Source organism: Amblyomma americanum, chromosome 1 (genome assembly GCF_052857255.1).
Source record: "Amblyomma americanum isolate KBUSLIRL-KWMA chromosome 1, ASM5285725v1, whole genome shotgun sequence".
Classification (NCBI taxonomy): domain Eukaryota; kingdom Metazoa; phylum Arthropoda; class Arachnida; order Ixodida; family Ixodidae; genus Amblyomma; species Amblyomma americanum.
The window spans coordinates 282,620,600-282,637,502 of NC_135497.1; the positions used below are offsets into that span (position 1 = coordinate 282,620,600).

Consider the following 16,903-nt stretch of genomic DNA (forward strand, 5'->3'; position numbering starts at 1 on the left):
GAGATACCACGACAATTATCATTCGCATTCCACCTAATATTCCTATTTTTTTTTTAATGCAATTAACTGTATAGGTAGAAGTGGCAGTGGACTATACCAGGTGCTTGAGGGAATCCCGGCACTAATTTTTAAAAATAGGCGTTCTGAGGTAAGAGATCACTTCTGAGGCATGATATAATACCGGTGTTGGCGGACATCAGAAAAAAAGTTTAATTTACTACCTAGTGAGCTGATTAACAAATTCCTGATAATTAACTTTTTACTATTAGGCACATGGTCGCAAATGGAGTTTTGTAGAGGGCGTTTTGTAATAGCCACATCAGTTTTGGTATTTAGAAAACCCGATCACAGTCGGCGCGGTGGCTCGTAAAATTCCAGCCATCTCGCACCAAAAGACGCGCGCTTTGCAAAAGCGCGAGATTCTGGCCAGCGCAAAACAACACGATCAGCGCACCCCACTTCGAGGAGCACGTGTCACGTGACCTTCTCTCTCTAATCTTTCACTTTCACCTTCCTCTCTTCGCTCACGGCCCGATTGAGGTGTCCGCTGAGAAATTAGTTACTGCACTTTCCATTTCCTCATAAATTAATTTTTTTTCACCGCAGCGCAGGCGGGACCGACGAGGTTACGTGGCATTTGCGCCACGGAGTGACACATGCTGGGAGCGTTGTTTAGCGTTCGACGAAGATCGACGAGATGGCCCATTTCTTTCTACACACAGCGCCGAGGGAAATCGCATTTTCGAAATTCCACAATCTGATATGGCTGCTGCCTTTAGCCCGCTACAAACCTCCAGCTGCAATCAGGCGCCTAACTATAATAGCTCGTCTTTCCAACACCGGTATTAGAATGCTGCAGAAGTGATCTTGATGCCTAAAAAATGCTATTTTTAACAATTAGTGGCGGCTTTCCTGAAACACCTGGTATATGTTCAAGAACAACATACCACGCTCAGCTCAGTAGCCAGTCAAGAGAGTCTGAGTTTCGCTGACTTCATACCTGCGGGTCTGGCCTTTCACTAACGAAAGTGGGTGGGGCCCTCATTCGCTTGAGAGCAAAGGTGAGTGTTGCGAACAGGAACAATCACTGGGAAAACTCATCGCACAGGAATCGCCGCATTCACCCTGCATGGTGCACGTGATGCGTCGCGAGAACGGGAGCATGTTTTGAATGGATCGAGTTCGTATAGCAGAAGAAAGGGCTGCCTTGGTTACGCGCAGCACACGAACGTGGCGCAGATATAAGCACCAGTGCAATTCGCATGTGCGTGTGTGCCCAAATGAGTTATCTTCCCTCAACCAATAAGTGTCCACGTTCACAAGTTCAGAAGTTGAACGAAGTGCTTACGCTGCCCTGAGCATGGGCAGTGAACGAGAGCCCTGGTTTGTCTGTCGTTTTTTAATGTTTTTTATTTTTTATTCATAATACGCATCAGCGGCATACATACACGTGGAAAAACCTGCCTCTGCACTGCACGCTGAATTCAGGCTTCACGTGCTTTCGGGAATGGACGTACGTGCTGTATATTACGCAGCAGTAACGGTGACGGCCGGTACGGTCACTCCGGGAACCAGTCCGGCTTGGACTCTCACTAGGAGCTCTGTTATTTCAATTTGCTTTCGCCTTTCTGTGAACGCATGTACAACGAGGAACGATGTGTTGCTTCAAATTTTTGTCGAAAAGGGGGAAAAAAGCGCCTTTCAACACGCGTCATTGTCATGCGCCCTTGGGCCAAAATGCGTTTTTATAACCCTGGCCGCACGCGCCATGATGGTCCAAATTATGACACATGCGGCGCACCCTTCTTTATTGTCGAAATAGTTGCATCATTTTTTGGTTTGTTTGTTTTTTTCACTCTGAACTGCGTCTGTACTCTGCGAATAAAATGAAATGTTATGTTAATCACTTGCTGCGAGTCGTTCCTGTCTTGTTTGTAAAGCGCTAATTGCTGATTTAGCTCATATATTTCGTCACTTGTAGCCCGACACGGTTGGCGCCTCAAGGCACATTAAATCCTTGTTGGCACGAAAACTCGGCTAGTTTAATTCATAATTCCAGAAGAACATACACATGACTGCGTTTAAGGCTGATATATTTCTAGGTCTCTGTCTGCAACTCAGTGGCCCCCAAAAAACGTAGGGAATCCGTTGTGAGCGTCGGGCGCACACACGGCCTCCCGTCTTCCTTCGTCTAGCTTTCTGAGGTCGTCTGTGTCTGTTGTTTGTAGCACACGCCGTATTCCGCACCAGCGCATTCGCACGCATATCGAGGTCTATATATAATTCTGCTCATAGGCGCAATGTCGCTGGCACAAGTCGGCGGAATGAGTTCTTGAAACAGTGATTGTGAGCAATGTGCAGTCCTCATGTATTCAGTCCGTCACAGTTATGCCAGGTTCGAAAACCTTATTTTAGAAGCCAGAGCACAGGTACTGACCGCAAACGTCATTTGCTTAATTGTACACATGCTGACGAAACCATACTTGAAAGTTGCTGCGTGCTTAGAACTGCTCTTGCGATTGTCAATGAACGTTGTCCAAGTGTACAATGGCAGACATTTCTAGGTCAGACACTCAAGTTCATCACATGGGGATGGTAATGTTATGTGCCGAAGTAGTAAGAAAGAAAGGAACAAAGTTTTACTTCTTAAAGATTGTGTTGTTGCAGCCTATTTCTAGATGACCGAGGAATATGCTTATTCAAAAAATAAGCATGTTATGCCAAGCAGGAAAACCAGCGCGAACAGTGAAATATTTCTCCGAAAAAAAAAAAAGTTCCCCGATAAAACTCGAAATGTGGAAATTCTTCTTGATTAACGCACTTATATAAACAAAACGAGACGACGAAGAGCCCTATCTGTACTTTCGCTTCGGAGGGATTTTCCAAAATGCATACACGGTGGCAGCGCACTTTATTTACTTGGCTATGCATGCGCGACTTACATTGCAGCTGCACAGAACAATGTGGCGAGCGATTCAGAGCGACTGAGCAAAAAAAAAAAAACCGCCACTCTCAGCAAAAGAAAAAGCCCTATTTGTCAAGAAGTGCGTTAAAAGAAAGTAAAAGTTCAAATGCGCGCAGCTTTACACGTTGTCAGCCTTGGTGGGCCCGGCAGCGTCTTTTTTCCCGCTGTGCATGCCAAAAGAGCTCAGCGACTGGCGTATGAGGCCCGCAGGGCGCTCCTCGTCAAAAGTAGCCGCCGGCGGTGGCGGAGGTCCATCAGCGGTCAAGGCGCGTGGAACCTACAGATAGAAAGCGAAACACTCATAGCTTGCACGTCCGTTGTATAAAAACACGCGCATCTTGGCCTCTGCTTGCGGACCGCAGCGCTGCGCGACGAGCTACAGTTTAGCTTCCGGTAGCGTGGAACCCATTTCCCCGTAAAGTGCTTAGCAGCAGCCCCGCGGCCGGCGTAACTCTATCCAGGGAGGGTTCATGCGCTGCCAGTCGCCTTATTATCTGTCGCACTCGTAACTGCATCAGTTAAGGGTGCCGCATCAGTTATGCCGACTTATTCCGGAAGACGTTGAGAATGCTCGCAGGAGCATACATTACGAGAATGTTGCTGGGGCTCGTGTGGCCTTAGTATTAAGTGAGGAACTCTTGCAGATGCACCCGGTCGGTTCCTACGTTAAAATACCATTGGAAAAACAGGAGGGACCGGCCGAAGATGAATCTCACTACCTAGAAGCACGTGACGAGTAACCAAGCAATATTTGACATGAACATGTGAGCAAATTAGGCAAATTAACTTTCCTGCGCTTGATTTCAGCGAATGCTAGAGAAATCGGGAGAATAACTTGAAACATTGAATCAGTTAAAAAGCAAAAACTCCCCATTATTAGACACAGAAGCGACGATTTCAGCGTGTTAAGTAGAACAAAACTCGCAGAGCACACCTTACGAAGCTCGAGCGCTTATTTACAGGACCTCTACATCCCCTGACAAACAGATATTATCAGCATTAGACACGGAACACAAGACCGATATCCAAGAACTCGTGGCAGCTAGTCGGAAAATATAATGAAGCTTGTAAATATTACATTTCAAGCTATTTTACCCGATATACCTGTATAGCAGGCAATTACTCGCGATTTAGCGAAATCCAACCTATGGTGGCCTCGCACGGAGTCATAGATCAGCACTACAATGCATCCAAATTATGGTTTGGTTTAACGTCCCAAAGCGACTCAAGCTATAACGGGCGCCGTAGTGAAGGGCTCCGGAAATTTCGAGCACCTGGGGTTCTTTAACGTGCACTGACGCCTCACAGTACACGGGCCTCTAGAATTTCGCCTCCATCGAAAATCGACCGTCGTGCCTGGGATCGAACCCGCGTCTTTCGGACCAGCAGCCGAGCGCCATATCCCCTGAGCCACTGTGGCGGCGTGATCGAAATTATGGCTGTGTGACGCAAAGTGTGACGCTTAGACACTATTAGACCGTTTGGGAAGGCTCCGGAACTTTTTTCATAGCTTGGGATTATGATGAGAGCTCCCGACAGTGCCAACATCATCCCTGCGTACAGCTCCGCGTGGCGCTATGTTCTCACGTTCTCTGCCTGGGTCTAGCGATTACGTCCCCTGCCCGTACATACAGGTTCGTGACGAAAGCTTTCCTAGCACCGAAGCGACGACAAATCTAAGCTTTCTCACCGAAGGCGCGCCCCTACATTAAGGGCTTCACTGTGAATCTATCAGGGATGTGCTGTGCAGGAAAGTGTACAGTCACGCTTCAATTTGTGGCTCCAGGCTTGAAGCGACACTGAGGACAACTCTATCAATTTTTTGTTGTTAGTGCAGGCCAAAGTCCTCTCCCATGTCTCTCCAGTTGACCCTGTTCTTTTCCGGAAAGCTGTGGCTGCGGCCACTTTGGCTACATCACGGCAAAATACATGCGCTTTCGAGAAGCTTGCAGGCAAAGCAACCTCTTCAGTGCAAGTTACTTGTCAAAGTAGTCGAGATTAGTTGGGCCACAGCGCCGAGGGTAACCGCGTTTTCGAAATTTTAAAACTGATATGGATATTACTTACCGTAGGCTACATGGCTCTCGAGAGCTAAGGAGCCCAAGGATAATAGTTAAAAGTTAACTATTCAATATTAGTTAAACATCCCCTCGCTAGTTAGCATGCTCAAAAAGCTAGATAAAAAAAGCTAAACGAATGATTCGCGAATGCGATATCAAATGAAGAGCGTTAGCTTAGTTTTCACCGCATGCTTTCGACAAATTTGGATATCAATGTGTACATCACGAAACGACAATTCGTTTGCTACGACCCGCATCCCTTTGCGACCACTGGTTCGCCCGCCACGGCCTTCCGAAGGTCGCCACCATTACGGTTTAGAGCAACAAAGGTGGTCGGTACGAATCCCTCACACACACCAGGCTTCAACCCGACTAACAACGTTGTGTGCAGAATGGCGTAAATTCGTTCACCACCATTCCAAACCCCCTGTACCAAGCGGGTGGGTCACAATTTTGGCACCAGTGGCGACCCCAAGTGGCACCAGTCTCGGCACCCGTTCGGATGGTACCGGCCCGACGCCTGCGCGCGCGGTCACGTGGTGGGGTGTCACATTTTGCTTACCTGAGATATGCTGGCCTGAGGTTTTACGGCTATGATCACGTGATTTTGCCGCCATCTTTAAATCTGAGAGCGGACGGAGAAACACGCGATACGAGCAAATGCTAGTTGTAAGAACTAACGCTCTTAAAATTGTGGAATGTTCTCAGGTGAAACACCGTGTATACTTCCAAATCTATCACTGAGAATCCTAGGACATGCGCATATCCGCAGGGACCGTCGTAGCCCATGCTTAGCCAAAACGAAGCATGACGCCAGCCAAGAAAGTGTCATTAAGGTTGGAAATTAACACTTACGATTAGGCAATTCCAAACGACTGCGTCGCGTGGCGTTGTCTCGGCACGGCATGTACTACCATGACGGGCTACCACAGCACGTACAGAAGTGTGCGGTTACAGCGAGAGGCATTACTCTGGCTTTCGAATTCTACAGTGTTTCACCCAATTCCTATCCTGAGGGTAGGCCGTGGTGAGGGGGTTTCTATTATGTACGGAAGCTGACGTCGGAGGTTTTGCTGTCCACAAAGTAGTGCCGTTCAATGCGCGAATACTGCATATCGTTTACTCGCCATATTGTTGCATCAGTTTACCAGCAGCTCATTTCATTATGTTCGTTAGATGGTGGGCAGCTGAAGAAGAGCTGCCGTGCCCGCACCACCTATGGCACAACTGGAAACACGAGCCTCCACGCGTTGTAACTAGAGTCAGGAGCTCTTTTTCGTGGCAGGTGGGGGTCCATTTCAGCCAAGCTGAAATTCGCATGTCGTATTGTTCGACATAGTTTCATACCACTTGTTTACTCCTCAACAAAATGCCTTACTCCGGTGATGTTTTTTTAAGCGTATCTCTTTTCATGCCGGTTGCTATGCATACTAAGTTATACCACATATGTCTACTTAGACTCCTACGGGTGCAGCAGCTAGGAAAAAATACGTCCACCACCGCTGCCGTGCTCTCGTGAGTCCTGAAATGCAGCAGGAGGCTTATGGACAGCAGACACCGCTGCTTTCTCAATCACTCAACTGTGCTAGGTGCGGACATAGCTCATGAACGTTTCTCTCTCAAACCGCACTGTCGGCAAAAACTCTGCCTTTGTTTTTTTTTAATTTATGGTGCCTAAAGTGCGATTTCTAGTGACTATTTCTAGTGAGCGTGAAGCCAACTTCAGTGCCTGAAATTCAGTCTACTGATAAGCACAAATTTAGCACAAATATAATCTCACCCAAAATAGCCGTTTCGTTGCGCGTTCCTGAGTCGTGTCGTTTGGTGTTTGAAGCGTTGTATTAAATACATGCCCCTGTCTTTATCAATCCTGAAAACGAGATTCTTCGCGAGCTGAATATTTCCCGAATTCGGGCCAAGTCGCAGAATCCGAATATATTTCGCAAGCACTAAATTTCGCGCAGCAGAGGTGACAGCCCATTGGAGCTCCATTCTCCCAAGTTATTCGCTTATCCAATTTTCAACGAGGGTGATGATTCGCGAAAAACACGAAAATTTAATCACTAATTGTAATAAATTATCCATCATTAGTCAACTTTTCGGTTCTGTGAGCGCTGCTTTCCTTCAAAATGAACAAGCTCTTCTCCCCCCTCCCCCTCCTTTAGAATGATGTGCTGTTGCACCTGTCCGCGAAAGCCATCTTTAACATCGCTCTCCTTCTGTATGCGACTAGCGTCCATCATGGCAGAATTCGGCTCGCGCCTGCTGCGTGGCTGGCCATGCAACGAAACAGGCATAAATTGGCCGCTATGGAAGTCGTCACTTATGGTAGAATCTGCGGTTGGCGCCAGTGAAAGCACTACTGCCACTTGCAGACAAAGAACGACCGCACTGAAACAGGTTTTGCCAATTTTGGCCACGTTGTTTGGCCGCGCTGCACTGAGCAAATGTTTTGGAGTAGGCAAATTTCGTTGTGGTACCCTCTCATACGCTGCATTGTATGTATGATAAGTGCTTACCGGGAGGGGGCTGGACGTCATGGTGATGCCTGTGGCAAACTCATCTAAACCTCCCAGACGGAGTATTCCAGCTTCTTTTTTGGCATCGTCCTTAAGCACATTTTTCAAAGCTCGTTTCCAGCCATGCTCTTTCTTGGCCGAGGCTTTTTTCATGGCCGGAATATCGTGGCCGCGAGGCGACCCGACGTCCCACACTTCTGACTGAGTCAGGGATTCCCCTGCCTGAAGCTCGCACAGGGCCTGCGAAGATTCCCGGCATGAGGGATTCACAATTAATAGACCGTACAACAAAATAAAATCAAGACAGACCCTCCCACATGCGCCAAGGCAGTAATGTAGATGACCGCCTGCAGGTGCTTACAGTTCTCCCACAGACAGCTGGCCACTAACTCCATAATTATAGCCTGGCCTAATTTATATCGTTCCCTTCCTCCGGTTCGAGTTCAAGCTATCGTGTTCTGGTATGTAGGCACATTGTGCACGAAAGAAGCACACAAGAGGTGCTAGAGCAAATGCAGCTCCAGCATCATGTGTCCCCGGAAGCAGGCGTTTGTTATATCGCTGTAACAGAAAACAAAGTACAGAAGCTGGAAACTCGTCGGTAATATTCGATGTTGGCTGCATAACTCTTCTGTCCACGCTCTTTTAGAGAGATTCGGACATGCACCCCTCTAAACTGCTTGCGGTGCGATGACCTCGTCTAGGTCATCCTCGCCTAGGTCATCCGGTACGACCGCCCTCGGGATCCCGTCATTTGATAATTATGACGACTATATGACGGACATTATGGCGGACACTATGTCCGCCATGCCGTACAGTGCAAATGCACAGGCCACATTGTCATATCCTTCACGGCTTTGTAAAGAAAATCTGCACAGATTTTCACAAAAAATCTGCACCCGGTATAATAAGGCTTATGGGCGACTTAATTCCGCAAGTGTTAGAACGTTTGTGAATGTGTTTAGCTTCCACAACTACTCTGAAGCCTAGGTTTTTTTTTTTTTCACGTCTCAAAACGACTCAGGCTATGAGGGGCGCCGTAGTTGAGGGATGCGGACTTCGACCATTTGGGGTTCTTCACGTGCACTGACATCGCACAGTACACGGGTCTCTAGCATTTCGCCTTCATCGAAATGTGATGAGACAGCCGCGGTAGGGATCGAACCCGCGTCTTTCGGGTCAGCATAAATACTGAGCTACCCGGGAGGCTTCTGAAGCCTTGGTTTTCATACTTAACGTTGACTTCAAAACAGTCAAACGGAAGCGAGCATCGGCGTTCGTCGCAGTGAAAAGAAATAGCGGAAGAAGCCACACATTTCAGCGAACTATGTGCCCCCTAAACTAAACGCTAAGATATATGAATAGTACAGGGTATGCGACCCCCGCTGTACATGCGTTACCTGCTTTGGAAAGCTTGATGCCTTGATGCCGTACTAGTTTCCAGACTCGGCCGCACCATAGTTTCGTAATTTGACTTCTTAGTGATGGTTCCGCAGATTACACCGTAAGTTGTTTTTTTCCGGGGGGGGGGGGGGGGGGTCAACCACTGTTGTTGCGGCGGTTGGCAGTACGATTATGTGGAATATTTCATGCCGGTAAGTAATCATTAATAAATCCTTGAACCGGTTTGCTTCTACTTTAAACCACCAAATCACGTGGTCGTGGCACTTGGATTGTTTAGAACTTTCTGTGAGCCAGATGCCAAAAAATTCTTGCTAGTCAACTCGCCTATAGTGTGCCGCTTTGGTACAAAGTGTCACTCGGAGGGTGACGACACGCCAGGCAACTATTTGACGACCTTATGCCCACGAAGAATAGAAAACAACTCGCCGGCTGCGACAGTGTCACAAACACTTGGCGGTCACCGGTTTAATACTGGTCATAACTTTTGGCCGCGTTCCATTTAACCGTGGCTCAGAACTTTGCAGATTACGGACTTTCACGGTCGCGAACAATTATGAACGCCGAAGAATCGGCTGCATGGCATCGCATCGTTTCGCGGACGGATCACGTTCCAATTCAACGCGAAGAAAACAAGAAATACACAGAGGAGGGACTGAAGATAAGCGATAACTTTTAGCTGCGGTTTAGTTCGGTAAACACACATGCCGAAAGACCAGGACTGTCACATGTGGCTTTAAACCACCGCGAAATATGAACGTCAACGAATGCATGTGGCACCCACCGAAAAGAGGTTGACAGGTAAAGGAGGTTGACAGAAAAAAGAGGTTTACAGGAAAACGAGGTTGGCAAGCAAGAGGTTGACAAGCAGAGAGGTTGACAGGCAAAGTGGTTGACAGATAAAAGGTTGACAGGCGAAAGAGGTCGACAGGCAAAGGTGGGGCAAAGAAGGTTACAGGGAATAGAGGTTGACAGGCAAAGGGGTTGACAGACCGAAAAGGTACAGAGGCAAAGGAGGTTCACAGGCAAAAGAGGTTGGCAGGCAGAAGAGGTTGACAGGCAAAATAGGTTGACAGGCAAAAAAGGTTGACAGGCAAAAAAGGTTCACAAACAAAGGAAGTTCACAGGCAAAAGAGGCTGGCAGGCAAAAGAGGTTCACAGGGAAAAGAGGTTGACAGACAAAGAGGTCGACAGGCAAAGGGGTTTACAGACAAAAAAGGTTCACAGGCAAAAGAGGTTCACAGGCAAAGAATGTTGACAGGCAAAAGAGGTTCACAGGCGCAAATGAGGTTGACAGGAAAAATTGGTTTAGATAAAAAAGAGGTTGACAGGCGGAAGAGTTCATAGGCAAAAGAGGTTTATAGACAAAAGAACACGAAAAAGCCACATATAAGAGGCGTGCAGGTCTGCAGTTTCAATTTTGTTTCGTTAAAGAGCCCCCCCCCGCCCCCCCCCCCCCCCCCCACACACACACTACTTTTTACGGGTGTACAACAAAGGGGTCAATCATCATCATCATCAACCTGACAATTGCCACTACAGGACAAAAGCCTATCTAATTTCTCTCTAATTAGCCCAGTCCTGTGCCAGCTGCGGCCATCCTATCTCTGCAGACTTCTTAATATCATTCGCCCACCTAATTTTCTTCCACCCCCTACTATGCTTCCCTTCCATTGGAATTCAGTCTGTTAACCCTTACGGACCACCGGTTACCCTGCCTTCTCATTACATGCCCTGCCCAAGCCCATTTCTTCCTCTTGATTTCGTCTAGAATGTCATTATATAGTGTTTGATCCCTGACAAATTCTGCCCTCTTCCTCTTTTAACGTTGAACATAACATTTTTCTTTCCATAGCTCGCTGCGCGGTCCTCAAGTTGAACCGTGTTCGTTAGCCTCCATGTTTCCGCCCCGTAGGTTAGCACCGGTAAGATACAGTTATACTTTTCTCATGGGCAATATTGGCAAACAGCCATTCATAATCTGAGAGAACCTGACAAATACGCTCCATCCTATTCTTATTCTTCCAGTTATTTCACTCTAGTGACGCTGATAAGCGGTCAATACCTGTCATGAATACACGTATCCCCTTACCACTTCCAGCACCTCGCTACAAATTGTAAACTGCTGTTTCCTTCCTAGACTGTTGAATATTACTCTGGTTTTCTGCATATCAATTTTTAGACGCACAGTACTGCTCTGCCTGTCTAACTCATTGATCATGTTTTGCAGTTCGTCTCCTGAGTGACTTAGCAAGGCAATGTCATCAGCGAATCGCAGATTACTAAGATATCCTCCATTGACTCTTATCCTCAATTGCTCCCAATTCAGGCTTCTAAATACCTCCTGAAACAGGCGGTGAATAGCATTGGCGAGATCACGTCTCCTTGCCTGACAATTTTTCTTATTCGAATTTTGATGCTGACTTTATGCAGGTCTATGGTAGCTCTGCACACGCTATATGTATCTTCCAGTATTTTTGCATAATTTGCGTAAGGCTCTTTTACACCCTGATTCCGCAATGCATGCATGACTGCTGAAGTTTCGACTCAGTGAAATGCTTTTTCATAATCTATGAAGGCTATATACTGGTTGGCTATACTCTACACATTTCTCTATAATCTGATTGGTAGTGCGAATATGGTCTATTGTCGAGTACCCTTTATGAAAGCCTGCCTGCTCATTTGGTTGATTGAAGTATAAGTTTGTCCTGACTCTATTAGCGATTGCCTTAGTAAATACCTTATAGACAACGGGCAGTAAGCTGATCGGTCTGTAATTTTTCAAGTGCTTGATGTTTCCTTTTTTATGGATTAATATTATGTTAGCATTATTCCAAGCTTCTGATACGCTCGAGGTCATAACGCATTACGTATACAGGGTGGCTAGTTTTTCTAGCATAATCTCCCCTCCGTCATTCAGCAGATCTGCTGTTACCTGATCCTCATCAGCTGCTTTCACCCTTTTCATTGCTAGCAAAGCTTTCGTTAATTCCTCTTTCGTTACTGGCGGGATGTCAAAGTGCTGTGCGCTACTGAGTCTCCCATTAACATCCTGATTACAATGGCTACTGTATAGATTTGTGCAGAACCCTTCGGATACGTTATCTTATCCATAATGGCAAATGGAATTACCATCTTTCTCTCTTAACGAATAAATCTGGTTTTTACCTATGCCTGGTTGCCTCTTCATCGCGTTTAGGTTACCCCCCGTTCTTTAGAGCATGCTCGATTCCCTCCATATTAAACTTCCTATGTCGGCTGCCTCGCGCTCATTTATTAACTTTGATAGCTCTGCCACTTCTATTTTGTCTGTGAGGATAGACGCCTTCATGCTTAGGTGTTTCTTAATTACATCTTTCGTCTCCTGAGATGGCTTGCCGGTATTGTGTCGAACCAACCTACCGCCTACTTCTGCGCATTCCGAAATAATAGCTGCGAGATTATCGCTCATTGCTTCAATATTAAAGTCGTCGTCCACAGTTAAAGCCGAATACCTGTTCTGCAACGATATCCCGAATTTCTCTACTTTCCCTCTAACCGCTAACTCGTTAATGGGCTTCCGCGTCGCCAGTTTCTTCGGTTCCTTCTTCAATTCTAGGCTAATTCGAGGCCTTACCATATTGTGGTCGTTACCTACAACGCACCTTTTCGGAGGACCTCCACATCATTCACGATAGCACCGTGAGCGCATAGTATGAAGTCTACTTTATTTTCATTCTCACCACGGGGGCTCTTCTACGTCAATTTCCTTTCTCGTTTGCGGAAAATGGTATTCGTGATCTGTAATTTTCTCTCTGCGAACTCTACTAATAACTCTCTCTGGTATTTATAGAGTCTATGCCATAGTCATCCACTACCTGGTCTCCAGCCTCCTTCTTCCCTATCTTGCCATTAAAGTAGCCCATCAGTATACAGTGTGCTCTATGTATGCACTGCTCATTGCCGATTCAACGTCCTCATAAAAGCTTTTTACGATCTTGTCATCATAGCTAGACGCAGGCGCGTAGGGCTGTACCGCCTTCAGTTTGTACCTATTATTAAGCCTAATTACGATAGCTGCCACCCTGTCGTTAATACTATAGAGTTACTCTATGTTGTCAGCTATATCCTGATTGATATAGAATCCCACGCCTATAGTTCTCGTCTGTCCGCTAATCCACAATAGCATAGTACGTGCCCGTCCTTTAGCATTGTATATATCTCACCTGTCCTAATAAGCTCACTAAGCCCATGAAGTCCATTTAATAGCCACTAGCTCCTCAAACAGCACTGCTAGACTAGCCTCACTGGATAAGGTTGTAATGTTAAACATTTCCCGGTGCAGTTCCCAATGGCGACCTGTCCGGATTCAGAGACTATTAGCACCCTCCGCTGTGTCACAGGTCTGACCGCCTCCTTGGTCGGTTGCTCAGCAGCCGCTGGGGCTGGGGGCCGATGGTTAACTGGTTTGTTCATATATGAGGCCGTGGCCAAGTACTCTACCAGGGTGGCCAAATCCTGCTCTGGTGAGGGTGTGCCTTGTAAGTTCTTGTCACCGAGATCAGGCCGTATACCCCAGGTTTTGTTATGCAATTCGATGGACACGCGGAGTTTCTTTTTTTTGTTGTAGTGAAAGCTACACTAAACTAGCGAGTTTCGCCGCGCCTGTCCGAGGCCACCGCTGCGCATGCACCGTAACCATGGCAACCAGCTGCGCCGTTCCACAGGTGTTCCGCCGGTGCGCCGCGCCGCGCATTTCCTCAAAAAACAGTTTTCAATTTCTCAATTTCCTCTTTCTTCCTTTCTTCTTTCCCTGCCTCCTTTATCTATACAATTGCGGCGCGGTTCGGGTGTCTACCAATATGTGACAGTTACTGCGCCATTTCCTTTCCTCAAAAACCAAACAAAACAAGTGAGCCACCGGCATTCATTGGGTTCATTGGCGTTGACGACGTTGTAGAGGCCGTTCATTTTAATGAAAGGAAAGGTGCACAACTGGCTCTCTGGGTCAGTGGACACCTCAATCTCGCTTTCATGTACGTGGCGCTGGTATCCAATGGCAAAATCCTGCTTTGATTGCGTTCCGCACATTGGATAGGCAGCGCGCCCTCCCTGCCACCCTGGCAGGAGGCGGTTAAAGGTTGATCGCGAGAGGATGGTCACCCAATGAACGCTGCGACCGCTGGTGCGCCGACTCTCCTTCCGAGTCTCCGCAAGGAGGACGGCTTCAGCGAGCAGATGAAGCGAAAGTTTGAATCTGACTTAGTCTCGGATCCTCACGTTCAGCGGAGAACCGTGATTGACCTGGTCTGTCAAAGACAAACCTTCAAGTCTACATTCTGCGTGCCCAAGAATAAAACGTCGGTAAACTACTTTACAGACCACGAATCAGTTTTCGTCTCTATCAAACCAATCAATGAATAAACATGTGCTTTACATACATACATACCTATTCGTAACAGTGCCTTTAATTGCTTAACCGACACAGCCAAACGTACACGAGCTCTCTCAGATAACCCAAGCTCAAAGATCACAGCCAAACGTAGACAAGCTCTCTCAGAAAAACCAAGCTAAACCAAGCCAATTGTCCCTTTCGCTACGTTTATCCTGGCCTAGCTGAGCTAAGCCACTGCTGATTTTTTTAAACCCGTTGGATAATTGCGCGGCACCCTGATTCGAACCCAGGTTCTCTTGCTTGCGAGGCGGATGCTCTACCTGTACGCCATCGCTGACACTTGGCTTTCTTCAGTTGCGCTGTTCGATATGTGGTGCCCCTTTATTCTGTGTTACGTTCACATTTCGCTGTAGTTGCTACAACGCACCATATATCAAGCCTTTCGGCACGTGAGCGCGTTTACAGAATTAAATTGTTTGCAGTAAGCGCATGTGTCGCCCGTCTGTTTCTTCGCGCTGCCGTACCGTAATGAACCCGGCATGCCATGATTCACGCTCCCGCTCGAGCAACAGCTGCAAACGAGCATAAAAACTTACCTGCTTTTTGGTCTCTTTTCCTGGTGCTGGCTCCTCGGGCAGAAACAGATTCGGAATCGACATCCGCGAAAGGGATTTAGATCGCAGAGCATACCGCTCGTTGATCTCGTCCCAGGGCAGTGATTCTTTCGTTATCCATTCATCTTTTTCACCCTTTGCAGAGGCGGAAAAAAAAAGATTAGGACTAGCACCAGTGAATTCCAAGCTGCACATTTCAGCGGAAATTACGCTGTCATGTGGTCGCTTTAGCCGTCGGACATATGGCTGCACGCTGGAAGCAGCCTTTTACTGACGTTATAGGCTGCACTAAAAGGGGTGCTACACCGAACAGTGACAATCTGAAATCTGCAGAGTATTCAGTGCTGCCGTGAGCACCATGCTACTCGCGTATTTCAAGGCGAGGAAGTCACTCGCAGCGACTTGTAGTTAAGTGGTAGAAATTACTAGAATACGCATGTTTACTTCGGAACAGTTTGTAATAAATAAAGAGAGCACTGTGACGAATCACTGCGCCACAGATATCCCTGTGCCATTTGCATGGCGCGCAGGGCTTTCATTTTGTAACGAATAATTGCGTGAATAGATACATTCTGGAACGAAAATGACCAGAATTCATCGCCCATAATTTTACAGGGCAAAAGAAAAGGCTCATAAAAAAACGCATTACCTTGACTAGACAGAATGGAAACGAAGTTTGTTTAAAACAGATAGCAAACAGCGGCCAAAAAGCGTCCAACCGAGTTTTACCAATGTTTTCAAAAAATCGCAGTTGCCAAAGGTAACCCTAAATCTCTGCGTAGCTAAGCGATAAGACAACTAATCTACTCTAAGGACTTGGCACATTTTTTAAGTGTTTTTTTTTTGCCCACAAGCATGCGTTGAGTTCTTCCAAATCTCTACATTTTATACTTGCAGAATTTGAAGCACACTGAGGCGTATACCCATAGTTCAGAAACTGCAGCCCATATTGAAATCAGAAATGATCCCGTGCTCAGTGCCAAGGCCACCGAACCACTGCGGCGAGACAACGATGAGGGGGCATGCAAGCACCAAGAGCGCTCATGCCCGATGTGTATGTACGTACCCGCATACGCTCTATGTAGTCCCACAGGCGCTCTTTTTCGTCCACTGTCACCGTCTTGCCGCGGCCAGCGGCCAGTTTGTCGATGCGGTCGAAAGAGAACTCAAGGAGATCTTCCATTTGGATTTCTTCATCTGCGCACAAGCAAGGGGCGCACAGAGCTAGGCTAGCTTTAAAGGTCGCGAGTGTAGCAGCGCTCAAGGTTTCCCTTTCGTCCTAATTCATTCGCCTCACAGTTGAAATAATAAAGGATCAGAGCAACAATTAAGCTTCCTGCTGCCTCCGAAGCATTTCCAAGAGCACGCGTGGACGCACAGCGTGTACGCCACAAACCAGCCTAGAAAATCTTTGCAGACTCACCCCAGAGGATGTTGAGCACCGTTTCGTCGACGCTGAAACACGGCAGGGAGCGGGACGAGTCCGAACAATGAGCTCCAAGCTCGCCGTCGGCCATTTCTTCAGCGGTCAAGAGACAAGCGAGAACCTCGGATGCGTGGAACGGCGGCGAGCCCTTCGGCGCACTAACACAAGAGCAGATGCGCGCATTCGCGCTCCTCGTGCCACGCCACAGCTAGAAGCGTGCGCGGCGGTGCGTGGTACCATTGTTGGTTTAGCTGAGGTGATGATGATGGCTTGTGGCTGTTCCCTTTGTAGCGGGCGGACAAGACATACGTATCCTAGCGCCTTGGATGCGCCCACTTATAATAATAATAATAATTGGTTTTGGGGGGGAAAGGAAATGGCGCAGTATCTGTCTCATATATCGTTGGACACCTGAACCGCGCCGTAAGGGAAGGGATAAGAGAGGGAGTGAAAGAAGAAAGGAAGAAGAGGTGCCGTAGTGGAGGGCTCCGGAATAATTTCGACCACCTGGGGATCTTTAACGTGCACTGACATCGCACATCGC

General features: G+C 47.3%; 1 protein-coding gene across 1 annotated transcript; it reads right to left on the reverse strand.

The window, feature by feature from the left end:
* Nucleotides 1-2,894: 2,894 nt before the first annotated feature.
* LOC144097550 (uncharacterized) lies at nucleotides 2,895-16,552 on the reverse strand. Its single transcript, XM_077630241.1, has 5 exons — nucleotides 16,357-16,552; nucleotides 16,000-16,130; nucleotides 14,916-15,068; nucleotides 7,545-7,784; nucleotides 2,895-3,242 (listed from the first exon to the last, which is right to left on the reverse strand). Exons 1-5 carry the CDS (start codon nucleotides 16,448-16,450, stop codon nucleotides 3,084-3,086), a joined length of 777 nt encoding a protein of 258 aa, XP_077486367.1. The 5' UTR covers nucleotides 16,451-16,552; the 3' UTR covers nucleotides 2,895-3,083.
* Between the last annotated feature and the right edge of the window lie 351 nt (nucleotides 16,553-16,903).